Here is a 25233-nt window from a genome sequence, read left to right on the forward strand (position 1 = left end):
CTCGGGAAAAAAACAACATTTAGGCACTCGTGTCGTAAACAGTCTGACATGGTCACATATGACCTATAATATCCTCTATGTATAAACACACTCATACATATACTGGACGAATATTGTGGCATGCAGCATTAACCAACCATCAAACAAACACAACACTGGTATTCAATACCAGAGGAATATTGCGACATGCAGCGTTAACCAACCATCAAACAAACACAACACTGGGATCCAATACCGGAGGAATATTGCAGCATGCGGCGTTAACCAACTATTAAACAAACAAAACAACATGGGTGTCTACTCTGTAGGCAATACATAATTACTATGACAAAAAAGGAAGCGTATATCTCTTGCATTAGGTATACCTAGGTGCGATCTCGCTATTTACAACCAGCACCGGTGCATGTTAAATATGGCTGGTGCAGGTTACCATCAGTAACAGGTTGCACTCGGTGCAGGTAACAATATATCTTCCTGCATCTTATAGCTGCCATCATGTGTTTTAATTAGGAAGTCAATGACTGTAAGTGATACGTTTCCCTCCGCATGACTTGCTACAAGCATAAACACGTGTGTACTCTTACATCAGCTACGTATGAAAGTGATCAGATTATAAGTGAGTCAGTGAGTTTAGTTTTACGCCGCACTCAGCAATATCCCAGCTATATGGCGGCGGTCTGTAAATAATTGAGTCTGGACCAGACAATCCAGTGATCAACAGCATGAGCATCGATCTGCGCAATTGGGAACCGATGTCATGTGTCAACCAAGTCAGCGAGCCTGACCACCCGATCCCGTTAGTCGCCTCTTACGACAAGCATAGTCGCCTTTGATCAGAATATAAAGATTGATAAATGAAGGTAGGAGCCCGTTCTTAATTCAGTGGCATTGATTGAACATGGACATTTGGTGAGTTGTTGTCAGTCTGACAATCTATCAGTTTGGAATCTTTCCCTAGGCCATGAGTTTAGTTAATGAGACGATCGCTTTCCTAAAAACATCACTAATCCTGTACAGTCTGCCTGCATAGTGAGGATAAACCTTCATGGCATGGCCAATGCTGATGATTTCAAGAGGGGGGATGGGGGTGAGTCATCAGTTTTGTACATAGAAATATTTTGCAATAAATATCATGTAGAAACAAATATCATGAAGTGGAAAATATTCACATATGTGAAACAAATATTACAACAAATTAGAATAAATTATATTTAATCTAGAACGGTGTCGGGTATTACTGAACAAGCGGCTATCATCGAACAAAATTCTATTTCCGTATATTTTTCTCAATTTGCTGGTATTTACAGCTTTTTCTGAGCGTGTAGCGTGAGAACTTTCAGAGAATCTTACAGTTCATTTTCACCCGTTTCCACGAGAGTTTCAATAGTCATTACAAAAACTTCGGGACATAAGGAAGAGGAGGAGAGGGTGTGCCCGCACCCCTGCCAATTATATACAGGGAAATACAACAGAACATGTCTTTCACCCTCAACACCCTCACTACACGGAAACATACCCTCTCATTCACATTCACATTTGTATATCTGCCGGTTTCCAAATGCAGAGGAGCAGTACCTGATCTGAATTTGGAGAAGGCAGAGCGGTATGAACGGGGCATACTCATACTCGCGTAACTTTCACAGCCATACACATCCTTAAACATTCCATGCGATCGTAGTTTATTACCTCCCGTTCTACCGCTTGGCTTGGTACTAACTCCACCAACCACTCACATAGTTCTACATACAAATATCTCGCACACACTTACATACACGTTTAACACTAACAACAGCTTCCACACTCAGGCCCCATTCATTTAACCTTGCTTTAATTCGAACATTCCAATTTTTCACACGTCCACTCGCACATCACACCACATAAAAACAGACTTGTTTTTTCTGAAAGACATTTTTCTAAAACGACAGTATTGTCTAGCAATACACACCCATTGTCTAACAATTGGAGGGATCCACTCCATGTCCCCATTCACAGCAACGTTAGAAGCATACCCAACCCAAAAAAACATCTTAAAGAACGATGGTGGACAGCATTTGCAGCGGAAACCTCCCGATGACCCCAGATAGAGTGAGTGAGTGAGTTGAGGTTTACGCCGCACTCAGCAATATCCCAGCTATATGTCGGTGGTCTGTAAATAATCGAGTGTGGACCAGACAATCCAGTGATCAACAGCATGAGCATCGATCTGCGCAATTGGGAACGGATGACATGTAGTCAACCAAGTCAGCGAGCCTGACCACCCGATCCCGTTAGTCGCCTCTTACGACAAGCACAGTCGCCTTTTGTGGCAAGCACCGGTTGCTGAAGACCTATTCTTCCCCGGATCTTCACGGGTACCCCAGATAGAAGTCAAAGGTAGTTAATCTCACGACTTTGGTGAGAGGGCACTCTGCTGACTGCCCCACCTTGCACGTCATGTATCAGGCACCATTATGTTATTTAGTTACTAAAATTTCAGTCACATAAATCAATTTTAGCCGATACTAAAAGTGCCATAAGGACCAAATGAATGTTAGTCTTAAACAACACGTTTCTTGGTTCTCTTAATTGGACCATGAACATGATTTTTTAAGAATCTGTAACAATTCCGTTATTATCACTACAGTCCATGTTCAAATAAACAATTTGCATGAAAAATTACCCCTCAACCCCCATAAGAAAATACATACATGTCAGTTATGTAAAAGATCAAATAATAATTACTACATAGCTACACAATTTTGCAGAGCATGGGCGATAGTAGGAATGTGTTGCAATTAGTAATATTTTAAACCCAAATAAACGAATCGTAAAAACGCATACCTTACCATCAACCGATAAATGCTATAATAATGTTATAATGTTAATGATTTTGCACCAATGTATGCGTTTATCTTTTGAAAAGGTGACAAATTTTGTCTTCAAACAAATGACGAGAAGTCGATCGAATGATCGTCTGTAATGTAATAGTAAATCGTGAAATATATTCATCCTATTTTTTTATATGTAAGAAACGTATCTTAAAACGTATCTTTTTATCAATACAAATGTACATGTATTATCATATTTGACAAGATACCGAGAAAATACAATTCATGTTTGCTGCTTTTTATACAGGAACAGTACTCGAGTATCAGGGTTATCCCGAAGAGATAAAAAAATATCAGTTGTAACATAGCGTACCGTGACTTGTTTGGAATTTGGGACTGTTTGGAATAGCCCAACATGACTGTTTGGAATAGCGTGATAAGGGTGTTCAGAATAGCCCGACATAACTGTTTGGAATAGCCTGACAAAGGGTGTTTGGAATAACCCGACATGGCTGTTTGGAATAGCACGACATGACTGTTTGGAATAACCCGACAAGGGTGTTTGGAACAGCCCGACATGGCTGTTTGGAATAACCCGACATGGCTGTTTGGAATAGCCCGACATAACTGTTTGGAATAACCCGACATGGGTGTTTGGAATAGCCCGACATGACTGTTTGGAATAACCTGACATGACTGTTTGGAATAACCCGATATGGCTGTTTGGAATAGCCCGACATAACTCTTTGGAATAACCCGACAAGGGTGTTTGGAATAGCACGACATGACTGTTTGGAATAGCCCGACATGACTGTTTGGAAAAGCCCGACATGACTGTTTGGAATAACCCGACAAGGGTGTGTGGAATAGCCCGACATGACTGTTTGGAATAGCCCGACATGACTGTTTGGAATAACCCGACATGGCTGTTTGGAATAGCCCGACATGACTGTTTGGGATAGCCCGACATGACTGTTTAGAATAACCCGACAAGGGTGTTTGGAATAGCACGACATGGATGTTTGGAATAACCCGACATGGCTGTTTGGAATAACCCGACAAGGGTGTTTGGAATAGCACGACATGGGTGTTTGGAAAAGCCCGACATGGATGTTTGGAATAACCCGACAAGGGTGTTTGGAATAACCCGACATGACAGTTTGGAATAACCTGTTTGAATAAGACATGGCTGTTTGGAATAACCTGACATGGGTGTTTGGAATAACCCGACATGACTGTTTGGAATAACCCGACATGGGTGTTTGGAATAGCCCGACATGACTGTTTGGAATAGCCTGACATGGGTGTTTGGAATAGCCCGACATGACTGTTTGGAATAGCCCGACATGGCTGTTTGGAATAACCCGACATGGCTGTTTGGAATAACCCGACATGACTGTTTGGAATAGCCTGACATGGCTGTTTGGAATAGCACGACATGACTGTTTGGAATAGCCTGACATGACTGTTTGGAATAGCACGACATGGCTGTTTGGAATAGCCCGACAAGGGTGTTTGGAATAGCACGACATGACTGTTTGGAATAGCCCGACATGACTGTTTGGAATAACCCGACATGGCTGTTTGGAATAGCACGACATGGCTGTTTGGAATAACCCGACATGGCTATTTGGAATAGCCTGACATGACTGTTTGGAATAACCCGACATGACTGTTTGGAATAGCACGACATGGCTGTTTGGAATAACCCGACATGGCTATTTGGAATAGCCTGACATGACTGTTTGGAATAACCCGACATGACTGTTTGGAATAACCCGACATTATTGTTTGGAATAATCCAAGAAGGCTGTTTGGACGAGTCGACAAGATTTAAAAAAAGAAGAAAATTTGATAATGTGAAATATCTAATAGCAAAATGATTGGTAGACAAGTCTTACTTGCCTTTATGTGTATTTGATTCCCGGTTCTTTTTCAGTATTGCTTATTGCTTCATATAATAAAACACAACAGGAATTAGGCGGGGTATGGTGTTAGCTGTTCGGTAATACCCCGCACCGAGCTACACAAGAAGGGGGAATCCTGCTTGAATGATTTTTCACATTTTGTCGAAACACTCGATTCTGAGTCGTTTCCTCAGAGCTTTCACTGTGACATATTCACATCAACTACTGTGATAATTTCAATATATGAATAATTGTGTGTGGATTCAAAAACCTTTTTTCGGTATGAAAAATCAATAAAAGCTAAAAAAATCTGGTTTTGAAACAATTTTTACATTTTGTGTGTTCACTTCTTCTGTGTCCCTTGACTTGCATCACACGTCATTAGAATCATTTACTGTCGGACAATTACATCGTCTACAGCAATAGTTTCATCATACTGATATTCATGTGAGTATTTAAAATGTTTTCCAGTCTCAGGAGAACCCAGGAAAGTGGTGAAAGCAGACATTCGAAGAACTTGGTTGTATTTTGTACACAACAAACAGAACACAAACCGAACCCTTCTATGTCCGCTTCACTCACTTTCCTTGAAACAGTTGATAGAAATATCTCCGTTACACAGATAAGTTCACACAACCCCATGGCTGACTTCACACAGTCTCATGGCCGATTTCACAGTTTCATGGCCAGTTAATTTTCTATTTCAGCGCTTGGTAGATGAGAGCCATCTTTGTGTCAGTCATGTCGATGTCCTCCCCGCTGATCAGACTCATGGACGCAGTGTGGCCAGGATACGGCGTCCCAACACTAAACATGGGGACGAGTGGCTCACTGAACTCAACATCATACTTGTCTAGAACAACCTGTCTGTCCAGGTCAATGAATGCCACTCGTCCCCTCCCCACATCCAGTACAACGCCATAGTGGAGGGTGGCCTGTGTGCCGGGAGTGTCGGACATGGTGTTCTGGTGACACTCGCCATCCTTCCCCTCCCTACACACCCTGGTACAGATCCTCCACCCGTGTCTGTAACAGCTGTCTACACGGACACACCAGGAGCGGCGCTGTAGAGAAACATACATCCCACTGTCCATCTGTCCTGCCTCACACAGTCCCATCTCCAGGACTAGCGGGTACAGCTCATCACCCACCACCCTCACCCTGGTTTCTGTCTCCCAGTATCTGGGGGTGGTGGGTAGGGGTGTGAGGGTGGAGGAGGATGGAGGAAGGGGGGTGGGGGAGCTACAGGTCCCCGGGTACCTCTGTAGTCTGTTCTGCCCCACATCCCGTGTGTCGGGCGGCGAGTTAACTAGCTGACCGTCTGTAGTTACGTGGCACCTCCTTGTGTTCGCCCGAGCCGCGTCCAGGTGGAGTTTAGGACCTGGAAATAAACATTGTATTTGTTGTGTAGCAAGTTTATTTCACTGTTTGTCACAAACTGAGACACAGAAAGATATTTACTAAAATATCGGCTGATTGTGGATTGTTTCCAAACAGTGCGCTGAATGTTCGTCTGTGTTTTTCATCCGTGTAGAATATCTCCCACTACTGAGCTATATTAGCGCGCTAATTATTACGTAAAAATATTACTACGAGAATTCAAAATGCATTTCATTAAGAAACAAGTGGATTAGTTTACAGAAAAACGTAATATAAAAGAATTTTTAGTACACTTCTGATTTACCCCCATTGTTGTGATATCTGCCGGACGTGGACGATGTTCGGGAGTAATATACGATCTCAGTAAGTGAATTTCTCAACAAAAGTGTTTGTGTGTAGATTCTATATGAATCTGTCACATTATATAAACAAATAAACTTAACAGTATCGTGTTTTAGGTTAGTTTTGACATTTCTGTGTTCATCATACACCACATGAACAGGTAACTTCTATGTCCGCTTCAGTCACTTTCACAGTTACACCGTCAGTCAGTGTGTCGCGATATGTTTACTAAAGCTGGTCAGAGATGGATGTCCAAACTTTGACAACTTTCTACGTTATTCAAGTGTTGAAAGAAGCAGTTCTATGGTTTTATAATTGTACTGACATCAGTAACGCCGACAGATGTGTTTTACAGCAATGAAGACGGTTGAGGAAATAGCACACATGTTTTACTTCGTTCTGTTGTTTGAACATTTCACTTGTATCAGGGATGGAAAGTTGAATAGGCTGTGTAAAATTAACTCATAACCCAATATATTTGAAATATATTTTACATGAACTGGTTGCAACTGTGTCCACTCTTTCACTGATAGACGGTCACAGTCTCGTTGAGCGAGTTGAGGTCGCGCACTGCGCGTGCGCGCGCGTGTGTGCGTGTGTTTAGTTAGCCGATGGTATTACACACTATCACAAGTGATGTTTATCAAATTCACGCTTGTTTAAATCTCGTAGACAAAACAGACTCGACTTTGCGAGCGAGCGAGTTTAGTTTTACGCCACTTTTAGCAATATTCCAGCAATATTACGACGGGGACACCAGAAATGGTCTTCACACTTGTACCCATATAGGAGTCGAACCCAAGTTTTCAGTGTGACAAGCGAACGCTTTAACCACTCAGGCTTCCCACCACCAGACCTGACTTTGACTTGAGGTCCGACCGCGACTAGAGCACCCGATTTTCGTTATTAGTTATTTGGTCTATATAATCTATCTTTTGAACCATGCCTTGTCTGTGAACATCATCGAGATTTATTTATCTAAATGCTGATGATACACCTTTACTGAACATTATTGTTTTAGAAAAGTAAAAATGTGCGAATTTAGAATTATCAGCACCGACACTAAGTCTTTTAATTTATTCAAAGTGAAAAAGTACCTGGTACCAGTAGAACAGTTCTCCTCACTCCAGGGAACTAACATGAAGTGGATACATAAACCACAAGCAGGAATGCCCTCGCTGTTTAAGAATATATATTTTCCTAACCTGTGGCACGACAATTAACAAGTTCTTTTTCTAGAATTCTCATTTCTGAAAATAGTCGAAGTGGGTGGACATCAATAAACTAATTGCGAACTAACGACTTAAATGTCTGGGCAAAACATTTCGAGAAATTATCGATTACTACGTACAGAAGACTCTGTTTGAGAATAAAGATGTGAGCTGTCTCCCAAAGTTGCAGATTGGCTGTTCCTTGGTGGAATAAGCAGTATGAGCTATCTATTACCTATAAAACTGAACTTGTTTCAGAACATGCAAATACGCATGCACAGTTTTAGAAAACCCTCTAGAATAACAATCTCTGGGGTTTACACTACGTATCCCTTCTCATCTAGCAGGCACGTACTTCTTCAAATCTTTGGTAATGATGGGAGGTTCAAGGCCGGAAACTAAATTCGCGACGTTTCTCGGTTGAATGAGCGAAGCCTTCGCGGTACTTGCAATACAATGTTATGGCTGAATGAACATAGCCGTCTCAACTCAGAGGCTCACACAAATTACAAGTAAATCAGGATCAACGTGAATACTCTCTCATTTGGGAACGTATAAAAATATCAATAAACTTATTTACACCTTTTCAGGTCTATTCTTCACATACTTTTCTTTAATTCGACATCAAATTATCATTCCCATATTGACACTATATAAACCCGTTGTAGGTTTCCATTACAATAACATACCGTCAATGTACTTCAAGTTTACGAAAAATTGAGCAGTTTGGACACGTGGAAATGTACCTAAAACACTGCGTTGGGATCTATTGAGTAACGCTGTAACCACTAGACTGCCCCACCGCCCCGACATTTTATATCTGCAAACGGTACTTTGTGTTCTTGAATAACCTGCAGTTTGTAATCTGCGCCAGAATCGGAGTATTTCAATTCTTAGCTTTGTTTGTACGGAGGTCTAGCCCATATCACCACGGGCAGCCTAAATTGGTTTTTCATGCCAACTGCTAAGCAAAAATCTACAGGCTCGATTCTGTACAGCATTGATACAATTGAATTCTTTAGTGCCCCAAATTGCCGACCCATATGATAAGACAGGCTCAACGAGATTCTCATACAAAGAATTAAAAACATTATAAACAAAACCACCCGCTGCTCTGAATATTATATAACACTATAATAATTATAACACTAAGTGTTCTATTTGCAAATTTAGCTGATTCCCTTAGGTAAAATTTAAATCTTAATCTTCTTGCAACGAGACACCTTAGTATTTATAAGCGTGGGTATTCATTGAAGATAAATAGCTCTAAAATAATCTGTACACGCTACTAAATAAAATTCACTCTATTATAACAATGTTTTTAGCAGAAATTACCCTATTCATAGATCTATCTACTCCTGACTTGGATTACGCTTCCCGGTAATTATTCAACGTAACCTTTATGTGATATTTGGGATTACACTTTCTAGTAAAGTACAGATTCTAGTACTTTTGCTAGGTTTATTCGGGATTCGAACCCACACCCTCAGAGTCAGGCACCTAATCGCCAGCACACAAAGCCGCCTAACCCGCTAATCCACCGTGACTTCCACATCCCGGACGGGACTCAACCAAACAAAAGTACTAGAATCTGTACTTTACTAAGAAAGTGTAATCCCAAATATAACATAGGTTACATTTGACCACTTTCTTTATGGCACTGTATAATCAATTATTCACCGTATCTTTAGCATTGGCGGTATTCCCCTACTCCCTGGGATATCCGAAATATATATTTTAGCCTTCGCGGCACGACAGCGATGAGTCAGTGAGTGAGTTGAGTTTTACACCGCACTCAGCAATATTCCAGCTATATGGCGGCGGTCTGTAAATAATCGGGTCTGGGCCAGGTAATCCAGTGATCAACAGCATGAGCATCGATCTGCGCAAATGTGAACCGATGATATGTGTCAATCAAGTAAGCGAGCCTGACCAACCGATCCCATTAGTCGCCTCTTACGACAAGCATGGGTTACTGAAGGCCAATATTCTAACCCGGACCTTCACGGGTGACGACAGCGATGAGAACAGGTATGACACACATACACTCTGCTGCAGTGATTAAAGCTCGGAAACTACGTCTCGCCTCGGTGGATGATGAAGACCGGTTATCCTCTGGCTTCTTCATATTTTGTATCAACTTCTACTGGGTTGATGTAACTGTTGGTGGGCTGACGTCCTCTTATGTCCATCTGAATCGGTGTATCGGTTGGATACTGGAGACTGGTTATTGTCTGGTGTTGGCTTAAATTATCTGTTTTGTTTTATTTGACGTTTGGACCAACCTTTGGAAATGCTAAATTACTACGCCCGTATATGGCAAAAGATAGCTTTCTGACCATTTTAAAAGTTTGGACATATATGTTTTATCTATTGGGTGCCTTTTGCATGTTTTACTTGATGTATTAACTTAATAGAATGGAATCGGATGATACGGTGACCTGGATCATTAGCAACCACGATATCTCAACAGTTTCTTTGATTCACTGTTGTGTTGTTTAAAGAACGTTCAGTCATCCCATCACTTGTTCTCGGAAATACTTACATGAAACCAGAAGAGGTCGTCGTGTCAGTCCAACAACGTGTACACTGCTTCCATAATCTGAAAGGTGAGAGTCAAATGTCTGAACATATTTAGGTAGTGTCTGGTATGAAACACTTTGCACTGTTTGCCAATGGACGTACATAGAATTTGTTTTGGGACTTCACAGATAATAATCACGATATAACATAATATAGATTATTTTTTATTCCCTAGCAAATCATTCATTATATTGTCTAAAAAATATTGTGTCTTGTCCCCTGGAAAGGCAACAAAACCTAACCATAACCAAAGCAAATCTCTGCTAAAAGCTGTGTCTGTTATACCCATACCCTTCTGATTATATCATAAGTAAAAGTGTGTGTGTGTGTGTGTGTGTGTGTGTGTGTGTGTGTGTGTGTGTGTTTCTATTTGAATCCCTTTCAAATATAACTAACATCGCAAACCCTTCCCTTTCAAGTTTAAAGCAAGAGAAAACTGTGATGTTAAAATATACACTTCAACATACAATGCATAAAACAGTTTGGTAGTGGTTTGCAACAGATCGAAATATCTAGTACACACGGACGTTTCTACGAACATGTAGACTGGTTGACGACAATAGAAAATACACATCAATATGTATGTGTAAATGTCTTCTTATATACTCCCACGTGAACATGTTTTATTTAATGTGTATTATACATTATTACCTATATGGGGAAGGAGGACACGGGGTGTATTATACACATACTTATATGGGAAGGAGGACACGGGGTGTATTATACATTATTACCTATGTGGGAAGAAGGACACGGGGTGTATTATACATTATTACCTATATGGAAACGAGGACACGGGGTGTATTATACATTATTACCTATATGGGAAAGAGGACACGGGGTGTATTATACATTATTACCTATGTGGGAAGGAGGACACGGGGTGTATTATACATTATTACCTATGTGGGAAGAAGGACACGGGGTGTATTATACATTATTACCTATGTGGGAAGGAGGACACGGGGTGTATTATACATTATTACCTATATGGGAAGGAGGACACGGGGTGTATTATACATTATTACCTATGTGGGAAGGAGGACACGGGGTGTATTATACATTATTATCTATGTGGGAAGGACGACACAAAGTGTATATATACATTATCACCTATATGGGAAGGAGGACACATGGGAAGGAGGGGGTGTATTATCACATTATTACCCATGTGGGAAGAAGGGACAACAGAGTGTATTATACATTATTACCCTATATGGGGAAGGAGGACACTGGGAAGCTGAGGACATACACACACCTATATGGGAGGACACATTATACATTATCACACATTATTACCCATATGGAAGGAGGACACGGGTGCATTATACATTATGAGGACACCCATATGGAAGGAGGACACATTATACACACACCCATAGGGAAGGAGGACATTATACCATGGGTGAATTATATTAGACATTAAACCATATGGGAAGGAGGACACGGGTGCATTATACACACACCCATATGGAAGGAGGACACGGGTGTGTATTATACACACACCCATGTGGGAAGGAGGACACGTGCACATCACCCATGGGAAGGACACGGGATTATACATTATCACACCCATATGGGAAGGAGGACACCTGGGTGACACACACATCCATGGAAGGGACACACACAAGTGGAGGAGGAGACACACACGGAAGGAGGACACACAAGGACGAGGACACACACATGGGAGGAAGGACATTGACACACATGGAGGACACACGACAAGGAGGACACACACACAGTGGACATGGACACATGACACATGGAGGACACACAGGAAGAAGGACACGACACACAGGACACACATGAAGGAGGAACACACACACATGGAGGACACACACACACATGGAGGACACAGAGGAACACACAAGACACACACACATGGACACACACACAGAGACACACATGGAGAGACAAGGACACCGAACACACAGATGGAGGACACAGCACAGACACACACACGGAAGACACAGACATGGACAGACACACACAGGAGGACACACACAGGACACACACACGTGGTGCACACACGGAGACAAGGAAATGAACAGGAAATAGCCACAGCCAACTGAAAGGAACACAGCAACCCCACACCACAGAGCAACAGGATCCCGACCGAACAACGGAGGAACACACAGAAGACCCCAGCCCCACATGGATCTCAACCAATGTCAAGACTATAACGGATCGGGTCAGGCCGGACACCATGACACACAAGGATGGACCCACTTGAGACGGAGGCACTACAGATCAGAAGACCAGACGGACAGACAGGCACAACATGAAAACCACATGGACAGAAGCAACCCCTGAACGACCGATCCCAAGCCAAAAGGAGACCACCAATGGACCGAGACAGGATGACACAGAACACAGAGCCCCAACGACCGGATCAGGCAGACGACCCAGACAACACACAGTGGATCCGAACCAACCAAGACAGTGAACACATGGAGGAACCCCAGCCACATCCAACCACAGGCAGGCAGGAGAGATAACCGAAGACATCCCCACACACACACCACAGGCAAACACATGAGGCAGGCACGGATGAGGCACGCAGGCAGTGAGGTACGAGACAAAGGCACTGCAAGGCAGTGAGCACACAGACAGGCATATAGCTTAAGGAACATGGACCTTTGAACAGGCATACAGGATACATAGAAAACCAACACGACGGAATAGAACGAAAATACAGACACAGAGGGTCCATTTAAATGAAATAATACATGGAATTAGAAATGATAATATAATATAAAATAGGTTGTAGATTACAGAATGACTGGAAGGACACCATATTTGGACCATGGAGACATAGTAGATGAAAGCCTTTGTATGGAAGTGGATGGAGACACGGACCCTTAGCTGCCAGTGTGGATAATGAAGAAGGAATACATATGAAGGATAGAACGAAGGAATGAATGGAATGGACTTATGGACACACATGAAGAGGAAGCACATTTTATGAACTTTGTGAAGTGTTTAACAGCCACTTATAAAGGAAGTATGGAATGAATGAAATGGAGCCCAACGAAAATGGAGGAACTGGAGTATATAAAGACTTAGAAATGGATGGAAGGATCTTGTGGATGGAAGAGCTTAATGGAAGATATGGACAGGATCTTATCACAGTGGATACAAAATGGAGGGATCTTCGCCTTTCAATAAATATTCGTGAGTATATCTGGTATGGCCAATGCGACATCGTCGCATAATCGACCTCTTCAAATCTGGACTGACAACCCAAGTAGGTGTAACCAATGTAGGGTTTTATTGCATGTAATTTATTAATACCTACTTGGCGTGTCCACTTCTTTTGCATTAGATCGCGGATGTATCTTCTAATGCTGGCTTTATAATCAGAGTATGGGATAAGAAGTGGTGTCACAGATTTGTTGAGGGCTGCCTTAGCAGCAATATCAGCCATTGTGTTCCCAGAAATGCCAACGTGGCTGGGTAACCAACAAAAAGACGATGTCGCATTGGCCAGTAGCAAGTTCATTGTACAATTCAAGAATTTCTAATAAAGTGGATGTTTTAAAGAAAGATTTCTAATCGCCTGAAGGCAAGAAAGAGAGTCAGAAAAGATGATATATTGTTGATATTTACGGTGTGAGTTAAATATTATTTTAAAAGCTGTTAATATGGCGTTAGCTTCCGCCGTGAAAATAGAGCTGTTATCAGGCAATCGAGATGATATTGTTTTGGACCCAATGACAGTGGCAACAAGCTACAGCGCCACCATCCTTGGATCCATCTGTATATAAGGATTTATATGTAGTATATTTATTTTTAACTGACTAAATTCTTGTTTATACTGTAACTCATTAGTTTCTGATTTTTTTAAATGTGGTCAAAGTTAGGTCAACTTGGGGCCCAACCAGTTGCCAAGGAGGAGAAGAAAGAAGACGGGAAGGAGCTATCTTTTTCAAGCTCAATGCCGGCAGCAGACAGGGAAGGGCTTAATTCTGTGCCCAAGAGGCGGAACGGAAAGAGAAGGTTTTTTGTTGTAGAAATCCTCATAGAGGGATGAAAGACACAGTTATATGCAGGGTTAGACTCATTAGAAAATAGTTTAGTAATATATTGTAAAGATAATTTGATACGGCGTTGTGCAAGAGATGGCTCATCTGCCTCGACGTAGAGACTGTCAACAGGAGAAGTTCGAAAGGACCCAAGACAAAGTCTCAGACCTTGGTGGTGGACAGAATCTAAAAGTTGTAGGGTTGCTTTTTGCAGGCTCCACCATATATGATGGAGCCATAATCAAGTTTGGAACGTACCAATGATCGATACAGATGTAAGAGGGTAGCTTGATCCCTCCCCACTTAGAATTTGAAACGACTTTCATCAAGTCAAGTGCCTTCAGGCATTTAGTTTAGGATTTAATATGCGGCAGAAATGTTAAATGAGAGTCAAAAAATTAGACCTGAAGAACTTGGCCTCCCTTTAACAACTTTGATGGGAGTGCCATTTAAAGATAGTTCTGGGTCGTTATGGGGTTTGTATTTACGGCAGAAATGAATACAATTAGTTTTGGATTTAGAGAATTTAAATCCGTTTCCAGAACACCATTTATGTATTTTGTTTAAACACAACTGCAGTTGCCGTTCAATAGTATGCATATTTTTCCACGACAAGAAATATTAAAATCATCCACAAATAATGATCCATCGATTGAATCAGTTAAAACCTTGGATAAACTGTTGATTTTAATACTAAACAGGGTGACAGACAAAATACTGCCTTGTGGGACACCCTGATCCTGATTATAATGATCAGACAGGGTTGAACCCACCTCGGACTTGAAATTGTCTATCATTTAAAAAGTTGGATATAAATAGAGGCAAACGGCCTCGTAATCCCAAATCATGTAAATCTCTTTAAAATGCCATATTTCCACGTTGTGTCATATGCCTTCTCAAGATCAAAAAAAAAAGATAGACACAGCGTGTTGTTTATTAATTAGAGCGTTTTTAACAAACGATTCCAAACGCACCAAGTGATCGACAGTACTTCTGTTTTACGGAAACCACATTGTATATCTGTTATGAGGTTATTTGCTCCAAGCACCAAACAAGTCGATTATTGATCATTCGTTCCATGGTTTTGCAAACACAGCCAGTTAGTGAAATAGGTCGATAATTGGACGGATCAGTATGATCACGTCCAGGTTTAGGTATTGGTACTACTATAGCGTCACGCCATGAGGGAGGAAATTTACCTAATGTCCAAATTCCCCATCAAAAATATTTAAAAGAGTTTCTAGGCAGGGTTCTGGTAAGTGCTTCAGGAGTTGATAATGTATGTTATCAGCACCTGTAGCAGTATCATGAGCTTGCTCAAGAGCAGTATGGAGTTCATAAATAGAAAATGTTTCATTATAATCTTCCCCATTATCTGAATTGAAGTTAATAGTTTTCTTTTCTTGTTGTTTTTGATATTGTTGGAATTTGGGCACATAATTAGAAGAGGAAGAGTGTTTAGCGAGAGTTTCACCAAGTTTATTCGCAATATCTGATTTATTGGTAAGTAATTGATCTCCATTTTTAAGATGATGGACACTAGATTTAGTACCTTTACCTTTAATTTTCTGGACCATGTTCCATACTTTGGACATGGGAGTTCGAGAATTTATTTTTGATACATAATTTTGCCAAGATTGGCGTTTATTCTGTTTAAAGACACGCCGCGCTTTAGCATTTAAAATTTTAAATTTATTCAAATTATGCACCATAGGGTGGCGACGGAAATAATGTTCTGCTTTTTTCCGTGCCTTCCGAGCTTGTTTGCACTCATCATTGAACCATGTTTTTCGAATGTGTGGAATTGCAGAGGACTTTGGAATACACTCCTCAGCTATGGTAGTCAGTTCATCAGAAAAACATGTGATAGCATCAGGAACATCAATAGGGAGGTAAGTAGTTAGGGAGGTAAGTAGGTAGGTAAGGGGGTAAATAGGTAAGGAGGTAAGTAGGTAGGGAGGTACGTAGGGAGGTAAGTAGGTATGCAGGCAGGGAAGTGAGTAGGGAGGGAGGTAAGTAGGTAGGTAGGTAAGTAGGGAGGTAAGTAGGTAGGGACGTAAGTAGTTAGGGAGGTAAGTAGGGAGGGAGGTAATAAGGTTGGGAGGTAAGTAGGTAGGGAGGAAAGTATGGTTGGAATTAAGTAGGGAGGGAGATAAGTAGTGAGGGAGGTGAGTAGGGAAGGAGGTAAGTAGGTAAGGAGGTTAGTAGGTAGGGTGGTAGGTAGGGAGGTAGGTAGGTAGTGAGGTAAGTAGGTAGGAAGGTATTGAGGTAGGGAGGTAAGGAGGTAAGGGGGTAGGGTACGAAGGGAGATAAGCAAGTAAATAGGAAAGTAGGGAGGTAGATCGGTAGGGTGGTATGTAGGTAGTGAGGGACGGAGGAGGTATGTATGTAGGTAGGTAGGGAGGGAGGTATTTAGGCAGGTTGGGGAGAAGGGAGGTATATAGATATGTAGGTAGGTTGGGAGGTAGGGAGGTATGGAGGTTTAAGCAGGTTGGGGAGAAGTGAGGTATATAGGTATGTAGGTAGGTTGGGAAGTAAGGAGGTATGTATGTATGTAGGAAGGTAGGGAGGGAGGGAGGTATTTAGGCAGGTTGGGGAGAAGGGAGGTATATAGGTGTTTAGGTAGGTTTGGAGGTAGGGAGGTATGTATGTAGGTTGGTAGGGAGGGAGGTATTTAGCCAGGTTGTATGTATGTATGTATGTATGTATGTATGTATGTATGTATGTATGTATGTATGTATGTATGTATGTATGTATGTATGTATGTATGTATGTATGTATGTATGTATGTATGTATGTATGTATGTATGTAGAGTAGGTAGGGAGGGACGGACGGAGGTAAGTTGGTAGGTAGGGAAGGAGGTAGGGTTTTCAATGTGAAGGTAGGTAGGTAGGTAGGTAGGTAGGTATCAACCTACGTACCTGTCTCTCTCTTTATTGATGTCACAAATGCTTATTCCGGGCTGAAGATGAGAAGTGGAGGTAAATATGTATATTTTATGCCCGTTTCATTACCCGACTTTCGAACATCATGGGATGAATGTTTAGTTATTCTGGGAAGATAAATGCCAAATCGAGAAAAGGATGTTTATTTTCGCATATATCTTAGTCCCTGCTATTTACCTTCATTGTAATGGCACACAGGTGTTTCTCTGTCAGTCGACCCTGCTGGTATTGTCTGAGCTGGTTCATCAGACCTGGAGCTCTTGTGTGACTTTGCTCTGCCAATTGCCAAAAAAAGATAAAAGCAAATAAAGTATTGAGGGTGATATATTATTACATTTGTAAAGCTGTCCAATGTGCATTGCTTATGCTGCAATTATCCTGATATACAAAAACGTTAGTTGAAGATAACGCCTCGTGTACAAACACATCAGATAGCTTTATAGAGATGGGATAACTGAATGTATTAGTTGAAGATAATACCTCGTGTACAAACACAAAAGATAGCTTTACAGAGATGGGATAACTATATGCATTAATTGAAGATAATGTCTCGTGTACAAACACATAAGCTAGCTTTATAGAGATGGGATAACTGAATGTATTAGTTGAAGATAATGTCTCTTGTACAAACACATAAGACAGCTTTATAGAGATGGGATAACTGAATGTATTAGTTGAAGATAATGTCTCGTGTACAAACACACAAGATAGCTTTATAGAGATGGGATAACTATATGTATTAGTTGAAGATAATACCTCGTATACAAACACATAAGATAGCTTTATAGAGATGGAATAACTATATGTATTAGTTGAAGATAATACCTCGTGTACAAACACATAAGATAGCTTTATAGAGATGGGATAACTATATGTATTAGTTGAAGATAATGTCTCGTGTACAAACACATAAGATAGCTTTATAGAGATGGGATAACTATATGTATTAGTTGAAGATAATACCTCGTGTACAAGCACATAAGATAGCTTTATAAAGATGGGATAACTGAATGTATTAGTTGAAGATGATACCTCGTGTACAAACACATAAGATACCGTTATAGAGATGGGATAACTATAGGTATTAGTTGAAGATAACGCCTCGTGTACAAACACATAAGATACCGTTATAGAGATGGGATAACTATATGTATTAGTTGAAGATAACACCTCGTGTACAAACACACAAGATAGCTTTATAGAGATGGGATAACTATATGTATTAGTTGAAGATAATACCTCGTGTACAAACACATAAGATAGCTTTATAGAGATGGGATAACTATATGTATTAGGTGAAGATAATGTCTCGTGTACAACCACATAAGATAGCTTTACAGAGATGGGATAACTATATGTATTAGTTGAGGATAATGTCTCGTGTACAAACACATAAGATAGCTTTAGAGAGATGGGATAACTATATGTATTAGTTGAGGATAATGTCTCGTGTACAAACACATAAGATAGCTTTATAGAGATGGGATAACTATATGTATTAGTTGAAGATAACACCTCATGTACAAACACATAAGATACCGTTATAGAGATGGGATAACTATATGTATTAGTTGAAGATAACGCCTCGTGTACAAACACATAAGATAGCTCTATAGAGATGGGATAACTATATGTATTAGTTGAAGATAACGCTTCGTGTACAAACACATAAGATACCGTTATAGAGATGGGATAACTAAATGTATTAGTTGAAGATAATGTCTCGTGTACAAGCACATAAGATAGCTTTATAGAGATGGGATAACTGATTGTATTAGTTGAAGATAATAACTCGTGTACAAACACATAAGATAGCTTTATTGAGATGGGATAACTGAATGTATTAGTTGAAGATAATACCTCGTGTACAAACACATAAGATAGCTTTATAGAGATGGGATAACTGATTGTATTAGTTGAAGATAATACCTCGTGTACAAACACATAAGATAGCTTTATAGAGATGGGATAACTAAATGTATTAGTTGAAGATAATACCTCGTGTACAAACACATAAGATAGCTTTATAGAGATGGGATAACTAAATGTATTAGTTGAAGATAATACCTCGTGTGCAAACACATAAGATAGCTTTATAGAGATGGGATTACTGATTGTATTAGTTGAAGATAATAACTCCTGTACAAACACATCAGATAGCTTGATAGAGATGGGATAACTAAATGTATTAGTTGAAGATAATACCTCGTGTACAAACACATAAGATAGCTTTATAGAGATGGGATAACTGATTGTATTAGTTGAAGATAATACCTCGTGTACAAACACATAAGATAGCTTTATAGAGATGGGATAACTAAATGTATTAGTTGAAGATAATACCTCGTGTACAAACACATAAGATAGCTTTATAGAGATGGGATAACTAAATGTATTAGTTGAAGATAATACCTCGTGTACAAACACATAAGATAGCTTTATAGAGATGGGATAACTAAATGTATTAGTTGAAGATAATACCTCGTGTACAAACACATAAGATAGCTTTATAGAGATGGGATAACTGAATGTATTAGTTGAAGATAATACCTCGTGTACAAACACATAAGATAGCTTTATAGAGATGGGATAACTAAATGTATTAGTTGAATATAATACCTCGTGTACAAACACATAAGATAGCTTTATAGAGATGGGATAACTGAATGTATTAGTTGAAGATAATAACTCGTGTACAAACACAAAAGATAGCTTTATTGAGATGGGATAACTGAATGTATTAGTTGAAGATAATACCTCGTGTACAAACACATAAGATAGCTTTATAGAGATGGGATAACTGAATGTATTAGGTGAAGACAATACCTCGTGTACTAACACATAAGATAGCTTTATAGAGATGGGATAACTGATTGTATTAGTTGAAGATAATAACTCGTGTACAAACACAAAAGTTAGCTTTATTGAGATGGGATAACTGAATGTATTAGTTGAAGATAACGCCTCGTGTACAAACACATAAGATAGCTTTATAGAGATGGGATAAGTATATGTATTAGTTGAAGATAATACCTCGTGTACAAACACATAAGATAGCTTTATAGAGATGGGATAACTGATTGTATTAGGTGAAGATAATACCTCGTGTACAAACACATAAGATAGCTTTATAGAGATTGGATAACTGATTGTATTAGTTGAAGATAATAACTCGTGTACAAACACAAAAGATAGCTTTATTGAGATGGGATAGCTGAATGTATTAGTTGAAGATAATACCTCATGTACAAACACATAAGATAGCTTTATAGAGATGGGATAACTGAATGTATTAGTTGAAGATAACGCCTCGTGTACAAGTACATAAGATAGCTTTATAGAGATGGGATAACTGAATGTATTAGTTGAAGATAATACCTCGTTTACAAACACATAAGATATCTTTATAGAGATGGGATGACTGAATGTATTAGTTGAAGATAATGTCTCGTGTACAAACACATAAGATAGCTTTATAGAGATGGGATAACTATATGTATTAGATGCATGAAGCTGGCGTTTTACCTTACCTTTGTCTCGACCATTATTTGTGTTGTCAGATTGTGATGTTGCAGAACCTGATACCTGTATAAAAAGTGATAGACAAGTACATGTTAGAAGTTCCTAATGTTTCACTTGATGTCTTGTTGCCTTTGATTTACATAGTCTAGCACATATTCCCGTGGACTATTTATAACACGGAATCAACAAAAGAGGGCGTTTCAAGGTGTTCATCGGACACATGCATAATGTGATTTTTTTTCTAACCATGTTGTTTAGAGATGAATACACGTGATTAAAGGACAGCGTACATTCTAAAGCTACTACCAATGCATTGTGTGTATTTCTACCAGACCACAGTGGACAAAGAAATAACAAGCATCATGGAAAATGTTAATGAAGTGATTTACATGGTGTAAGGGTCAAGTGGATACTGATATGACTGCAAGGGTAATCCTGATAGGCCTTTATAAATACTTCCAACATCAGCATGGAGTTTCAGCATGAGGTGGATATGTGTAGAGCTTTAGTACATTTCATGTTCTCAACTCATGACAAGAACACATGGTATTCATGTTGCAACTGATTATGTAGTGTGTCGACCGAAACAATGTCGTCATACTTACATCAAGTCTTTTCCTGTTCCTTTTGGAAGGCCCGAACTGTTCCCCAATTTCTTCGTGACCTACTGTTGATACCGCTGATGTACCTTGCACTGAGGTGACACGTCCTGGGAAGGTTGTTTCATGTCTGCCTGGTAAACCCTGAAACTGTTGTCAGAGGCACAAGACTAGTGTTTCCATGCTGACAAATCCTATATTTGAATTCAAATTTTCTTAAGGTACAGGCTTAATGTCATGATTCAGACGTGGATTATAACACACACGCGCGCACGCCAGCACGCACGCATGCACGCACACACTTGCTTTATTGTCAACTAATTGAAATAAAACTGCGTCATTTTGAGAAAATATTGATACTTCACTGTCAGTCTACATAGACAGTACTCACGACTTGAAACCCTGGTATCTCTATGTCTAGCATAGATAAGTCCGCCTTGTGGTTGGCCAGGTATTCCATCACAGCCTGCCACTCCACTGAAGAACAAAATTGTGTATATAGTGTGTATATGATGCACCACGTAATATACTTATCCATAAATAATGCGTCATCAGAAATGAGCCATTGTCTCCTAGGGCAATTGTGGTAGTAGTATTAGTGACAGTGATAGTGGTGGTAATTCTGTATGGGATATTCAGTTACATTTAACCGTTTCTAGAAACTGATTACACACCCGTGTATAATTTGTGGAGTTGTCCTTTTCTACGATCCCTGTCCTGAAACAAAAAAGATATGCAAAAAAACAAAATGACCCAATATATCTATCTACAACAAACGAAAGTAATGAGTATTACAATTAATTAATGGTTATGACTGTTTTCATGCATACAGTGTGTGGTCCAGTGTTAACTGTTGTGAAATCATAAACAGTTAGAAAAGTCTTTACCTTCAGTACGTTGTCCAGTTCTTGATTAAGTGTTTGGATCTCGTCCCAGCCTGCAAACAAACATCAACTATAGGTATGATAAACCATCTCAGTGTACATCTACCTCATCAATTGTATAAACTCACTCTGCATATGTATCTCAATCTGTATCACAACCAATCACTCTGTATATCAACCAGCTCTGCTCAAATCACTAATTAGTAACCCTCAGTAATGTACATCATGATTGTCAATTGTATATACTCACTATGCAGCTATGTATACTCTCTCATTGTTTCAACTCCTTGTATCACTTGTTTGGTAACGGTGTTAGTATCTACTCCGAGGCGACGTGGCATTTATTGTAATAAAGAAGTTGACTATCCACAGAACTTGGTTTTCCTTCATCTTTACAACTTCTAAAATGCCTCTCACAGAAGATACAATAAACCTGTTCTGGGTAACCTTTCAATAGTGAATGACCTAATTACTGAACCGAAATTTGCAGACACAAATTAGAGGAAGCAACCTGCTGCACAGGAAACATCCTGCAGCATTTCATCTTCAAACTAGATACACTTGTTATTGCTCAATGTACTACTGGACAAGCAGAACTAACCTGAAGGACACTCATAGATACTTACGGCTCTCAGGATCTTTTCCATCTGTGTTCTGCATCTCAGTTTCCATATCGTTTATCTGGCCACCTTCCTTCCATACCTGCTGAAATGTATACAGTAATGTGATCTGTGACTGGTTTTATATTCAATGGTATTAGTTGATATGTCAGCTTTCTATAATTCTTATCTTGACAGACTTCAGTTAAAGATAACATACATCTTTCCTAAATATGGAGCAATCAAAACATAATATTAAATATGAAAGCAGATAATTAGGCTGCAACCCTACTAGGAAGGTAGGGTTTTAGTAAGGTACGTACTGGGATATTAGATTCCATTCCTGCATTCTCTGATTCAATGTGGAACATCTCTGGAACAAGCAAAAACAAAGATTCTGTTGAAACTAACTTCATTCAAGATTGAGATAGGGTGAATTGAGAGCAACGTGCAGTCATGATAAATCCATTTTGAATCCTGCTCCAAACTAAGAAACACAAACACAACTTGCCACTTACCCATTTGTTGTTGAATGTCTGGACTTTGAACATGGCCAACCTAGAATAGAAATGACAAGTTACCTCCCTTGATCTTGCAGTAACAAGTGGAATCAAGTGAACAGACATTCCCATGGAACTGATCACAACAACTTCTTCAATCTTTATGATATTGGCACAACGATTCTCGAGATAATTTGATAATTTGATCTTAAGAATACCTCGAGTGCTACAATATGTGTCACCACTTACCATAGCAACGCGTTGTTTCGATTCTGTATGTTTCGTTATCCCCAAAGCTGAAAGATCAAAAGAACAAACAGAAACTACAATTAAGAATCAGATATTGTGAAAATGTTTTACAGCTGCTGTACTACACATTTCTTTTAAATATGGCAATATCTGAACTGTCATTTCATTTCCTTTGGTACAATATATAATAGGTAGATAAATAACTAGATACAGATGGTGAATGGAAAGATAAAGAGCGGGTGCACGAAGATGACAGAGACAGAATGAGAGATGATTAGCATGGCAGTGAGGCACAGAATTGGGTAGTTGGAGAGCGGATAAAGAGAAGAAAAATCATACGAAAAATGGATGAGTGTGAGAGAGTGAGTCTGGTTTTATGCCGCTTTTAGCAATATTCCAGCAATATCACGGCAGGGGACACCAAAAGTGGGCTTCACATACAGTTCCCATGTGGGTAATCGAACCCGGGTCTTCGGCGTGATGAGCGAACGCTTTAACCACAAGGCTACCCAATCGCCCCGAAACATGGATGGAGAACTGAATGGAGAGATGAAGGTTGGACAAAGCTTCTGTGTTATAAGAGACACTATACATTGGATCGATGGTCAAGAATGGAAGTTGGACAGGTGAAATGATGGAGGGACACTATCAAATCCGGCAGTATTTATTTGGCTACAGAGTGTTAGAGGCGTATGGTTATCATCTGTCTTATTACCAAAACAACAAACCTTCTCTCAAGAGGACATTTTTAACGTCTTTACAGATCCAATCCGTTTTATCTTCGATTATGACCTGAAACAAAATACATAGATTACTCACACTGGGTCTTTCATCATCAGGCCTTGATTGTTAGTCACTACTTTGTTTGCGATTCATACACAAGCTCTCTACAATTTCTTACCGATCTGAGAAGCCGGACAAGATTTTGCCTTTCTCTTAATCCGTCATGTAAGTCTGACAACCAAGCCTCTTGTGTAGCAGACAGTTGCTTGAAACCACCCAAAGCTGAAATGAATAAGAGTAAATAAGTAACAAATTATCACATACATCTAATATAATCGTTCCAGATGTGACCACAGCTACTCACATGCATACTGACCTTTGCTTGCTGTAAGGGGGCTTGGCTTGTATTCCAGAGTATGGCGTACTTCATGAGCCTGCAATGTGTCAAAGTGGTATAAATACACAATCACTATTTGGTATACGTTATCACACAGACATATCTTTGGTAATATGTCTGCCTTATGTCCATGTTTGGAACATGGTTGTAAATGTAAAGTAACAAATAACGGTAGGTTTCTATTAATGGACCAAATGGACAGGATTTTGGTCACACCTCTTCTTAAGATTACACCAGTAAACAAAACAACGTATGATTATATGTAGAATATAACTTTAAACAAAATCAACAAATGTCAGTAAAATCCTGAAGGAACTTACATAGGACATAGGCCCTGTTGATCCCAGTTTGAAACTAAATATTTTCAGCACACTGAAGTCCCTGAGGATTTGTTCAATCCGTTCCTTCCAAGATTCTGTAATATTGTTGAAAATAGAAGTATAATAATCACGCTACACTAACTCATGAATGTACGATTTTTACTAAAATCTGACCATTATGTTTATTGAGGTTGTTATTTGCACAAGATCCGTTATTCACATCATCATAAGCTGGTTTA

The 25233-nt window shown here is 39.7% G+C and overlaps 2 protein-coding genes across 2 annotated transcripts in view; both read right to left on the reverse strand.

Annotated features, from left to right (window-relative positions):
- Positions 1 to 5025: 5025 nt before the first annotated feature.
- Positions 5026 to 10349, reverse strand: LOC124281164. The gene is made up of 2 exons (XM_046717196.1): positions 10193 to 10349; positions 5026 to 6095 (listed from the first exon to the last, which is right to left on the reverse strand). Exons 1-2 carry the CDS (start codon positions 10332 to 10334, stop codon positions 5413 to 5415), a joined length of 825 nt encoding a protein of 274 aa, XP_046573152.1. The 5' UTR covers positions 10335 to 10349; the 3' UTR covers positions 5026 to 5412.
- A 6995-nt stretch (positions 10350 to 17344) lies between these two features.
- The window catches only part of LOC124281163, a 34036-nt gene continuing 26147 nt past the window's right edge, over positions 17345 to 25233 (reverse strand). The window contains exons 9-22 of the mRNA XM_046717195.1: positions 24995 to 25089; positions 24642 to 24711; positions 24456 to 24559; positions 24283 to 24346; positions 23555 to 23601; positions 23324 to 23363; positions 23129 to 23178; positions 22833 to 22911; positions 22210 to 22259; positions 21997 to 22039; positions 21714 to 21799; positions 21329 to 21472; positions 20732 to 20786; positions 17345 to 17479 (exon numbers count right to left, since the gene is read on the reverse strand). Coding sequence (XP_046573151.1) covers positions 17361 to 17479; positions 20732 to 20786; positions 21329 to 21472; positions 21714 to 21799; positions 21997 to 22039; positions 22210 to 22259; positions 22833 to 22911; positions 23129 to 23178; positions 23324 to 23363; positions 23555 to 23601; positions 24283 to 24346; positions 24456 to 24559; positions 24642 to 24711; positions 24995 to 25089 — 1046 coding nt within the window. The 3' untranslated portion in view covers positions 17345 to 17360. The remainder of the gene's footprint in view (positions 17480 to 20731; positions 20787 to 21328; positions 21473 to 21713; positions 21800 to 21996; positions 22040 to 22209; positions 22260 to 22832; positions 22912 to 23128; positions 23179 to 23323; positions 23364 to 23554; positions 23602 to 24282; positions 24347 to 24455; positions 24560 to 24641; positions 24712 to 24994; positions 25090 to 25233) is intronic.

This window comes from Haliotis rubra, unplaced genomic scaffold (genome assembly GCF_003918875.1).
Source record: "Haliotis rubra isolate DU_JTF1 unplaced genomic scaffold, ASM391887v1 Scf28, whole genome shotgun sequence".
NCBI classification, from domain to species: domain Eukaryota; kingdom Metazoa; phylum Mollusca; class Gastropoda; order Lepetellida; family Haliotidae; genus Haliotis; species Haliotis rubra.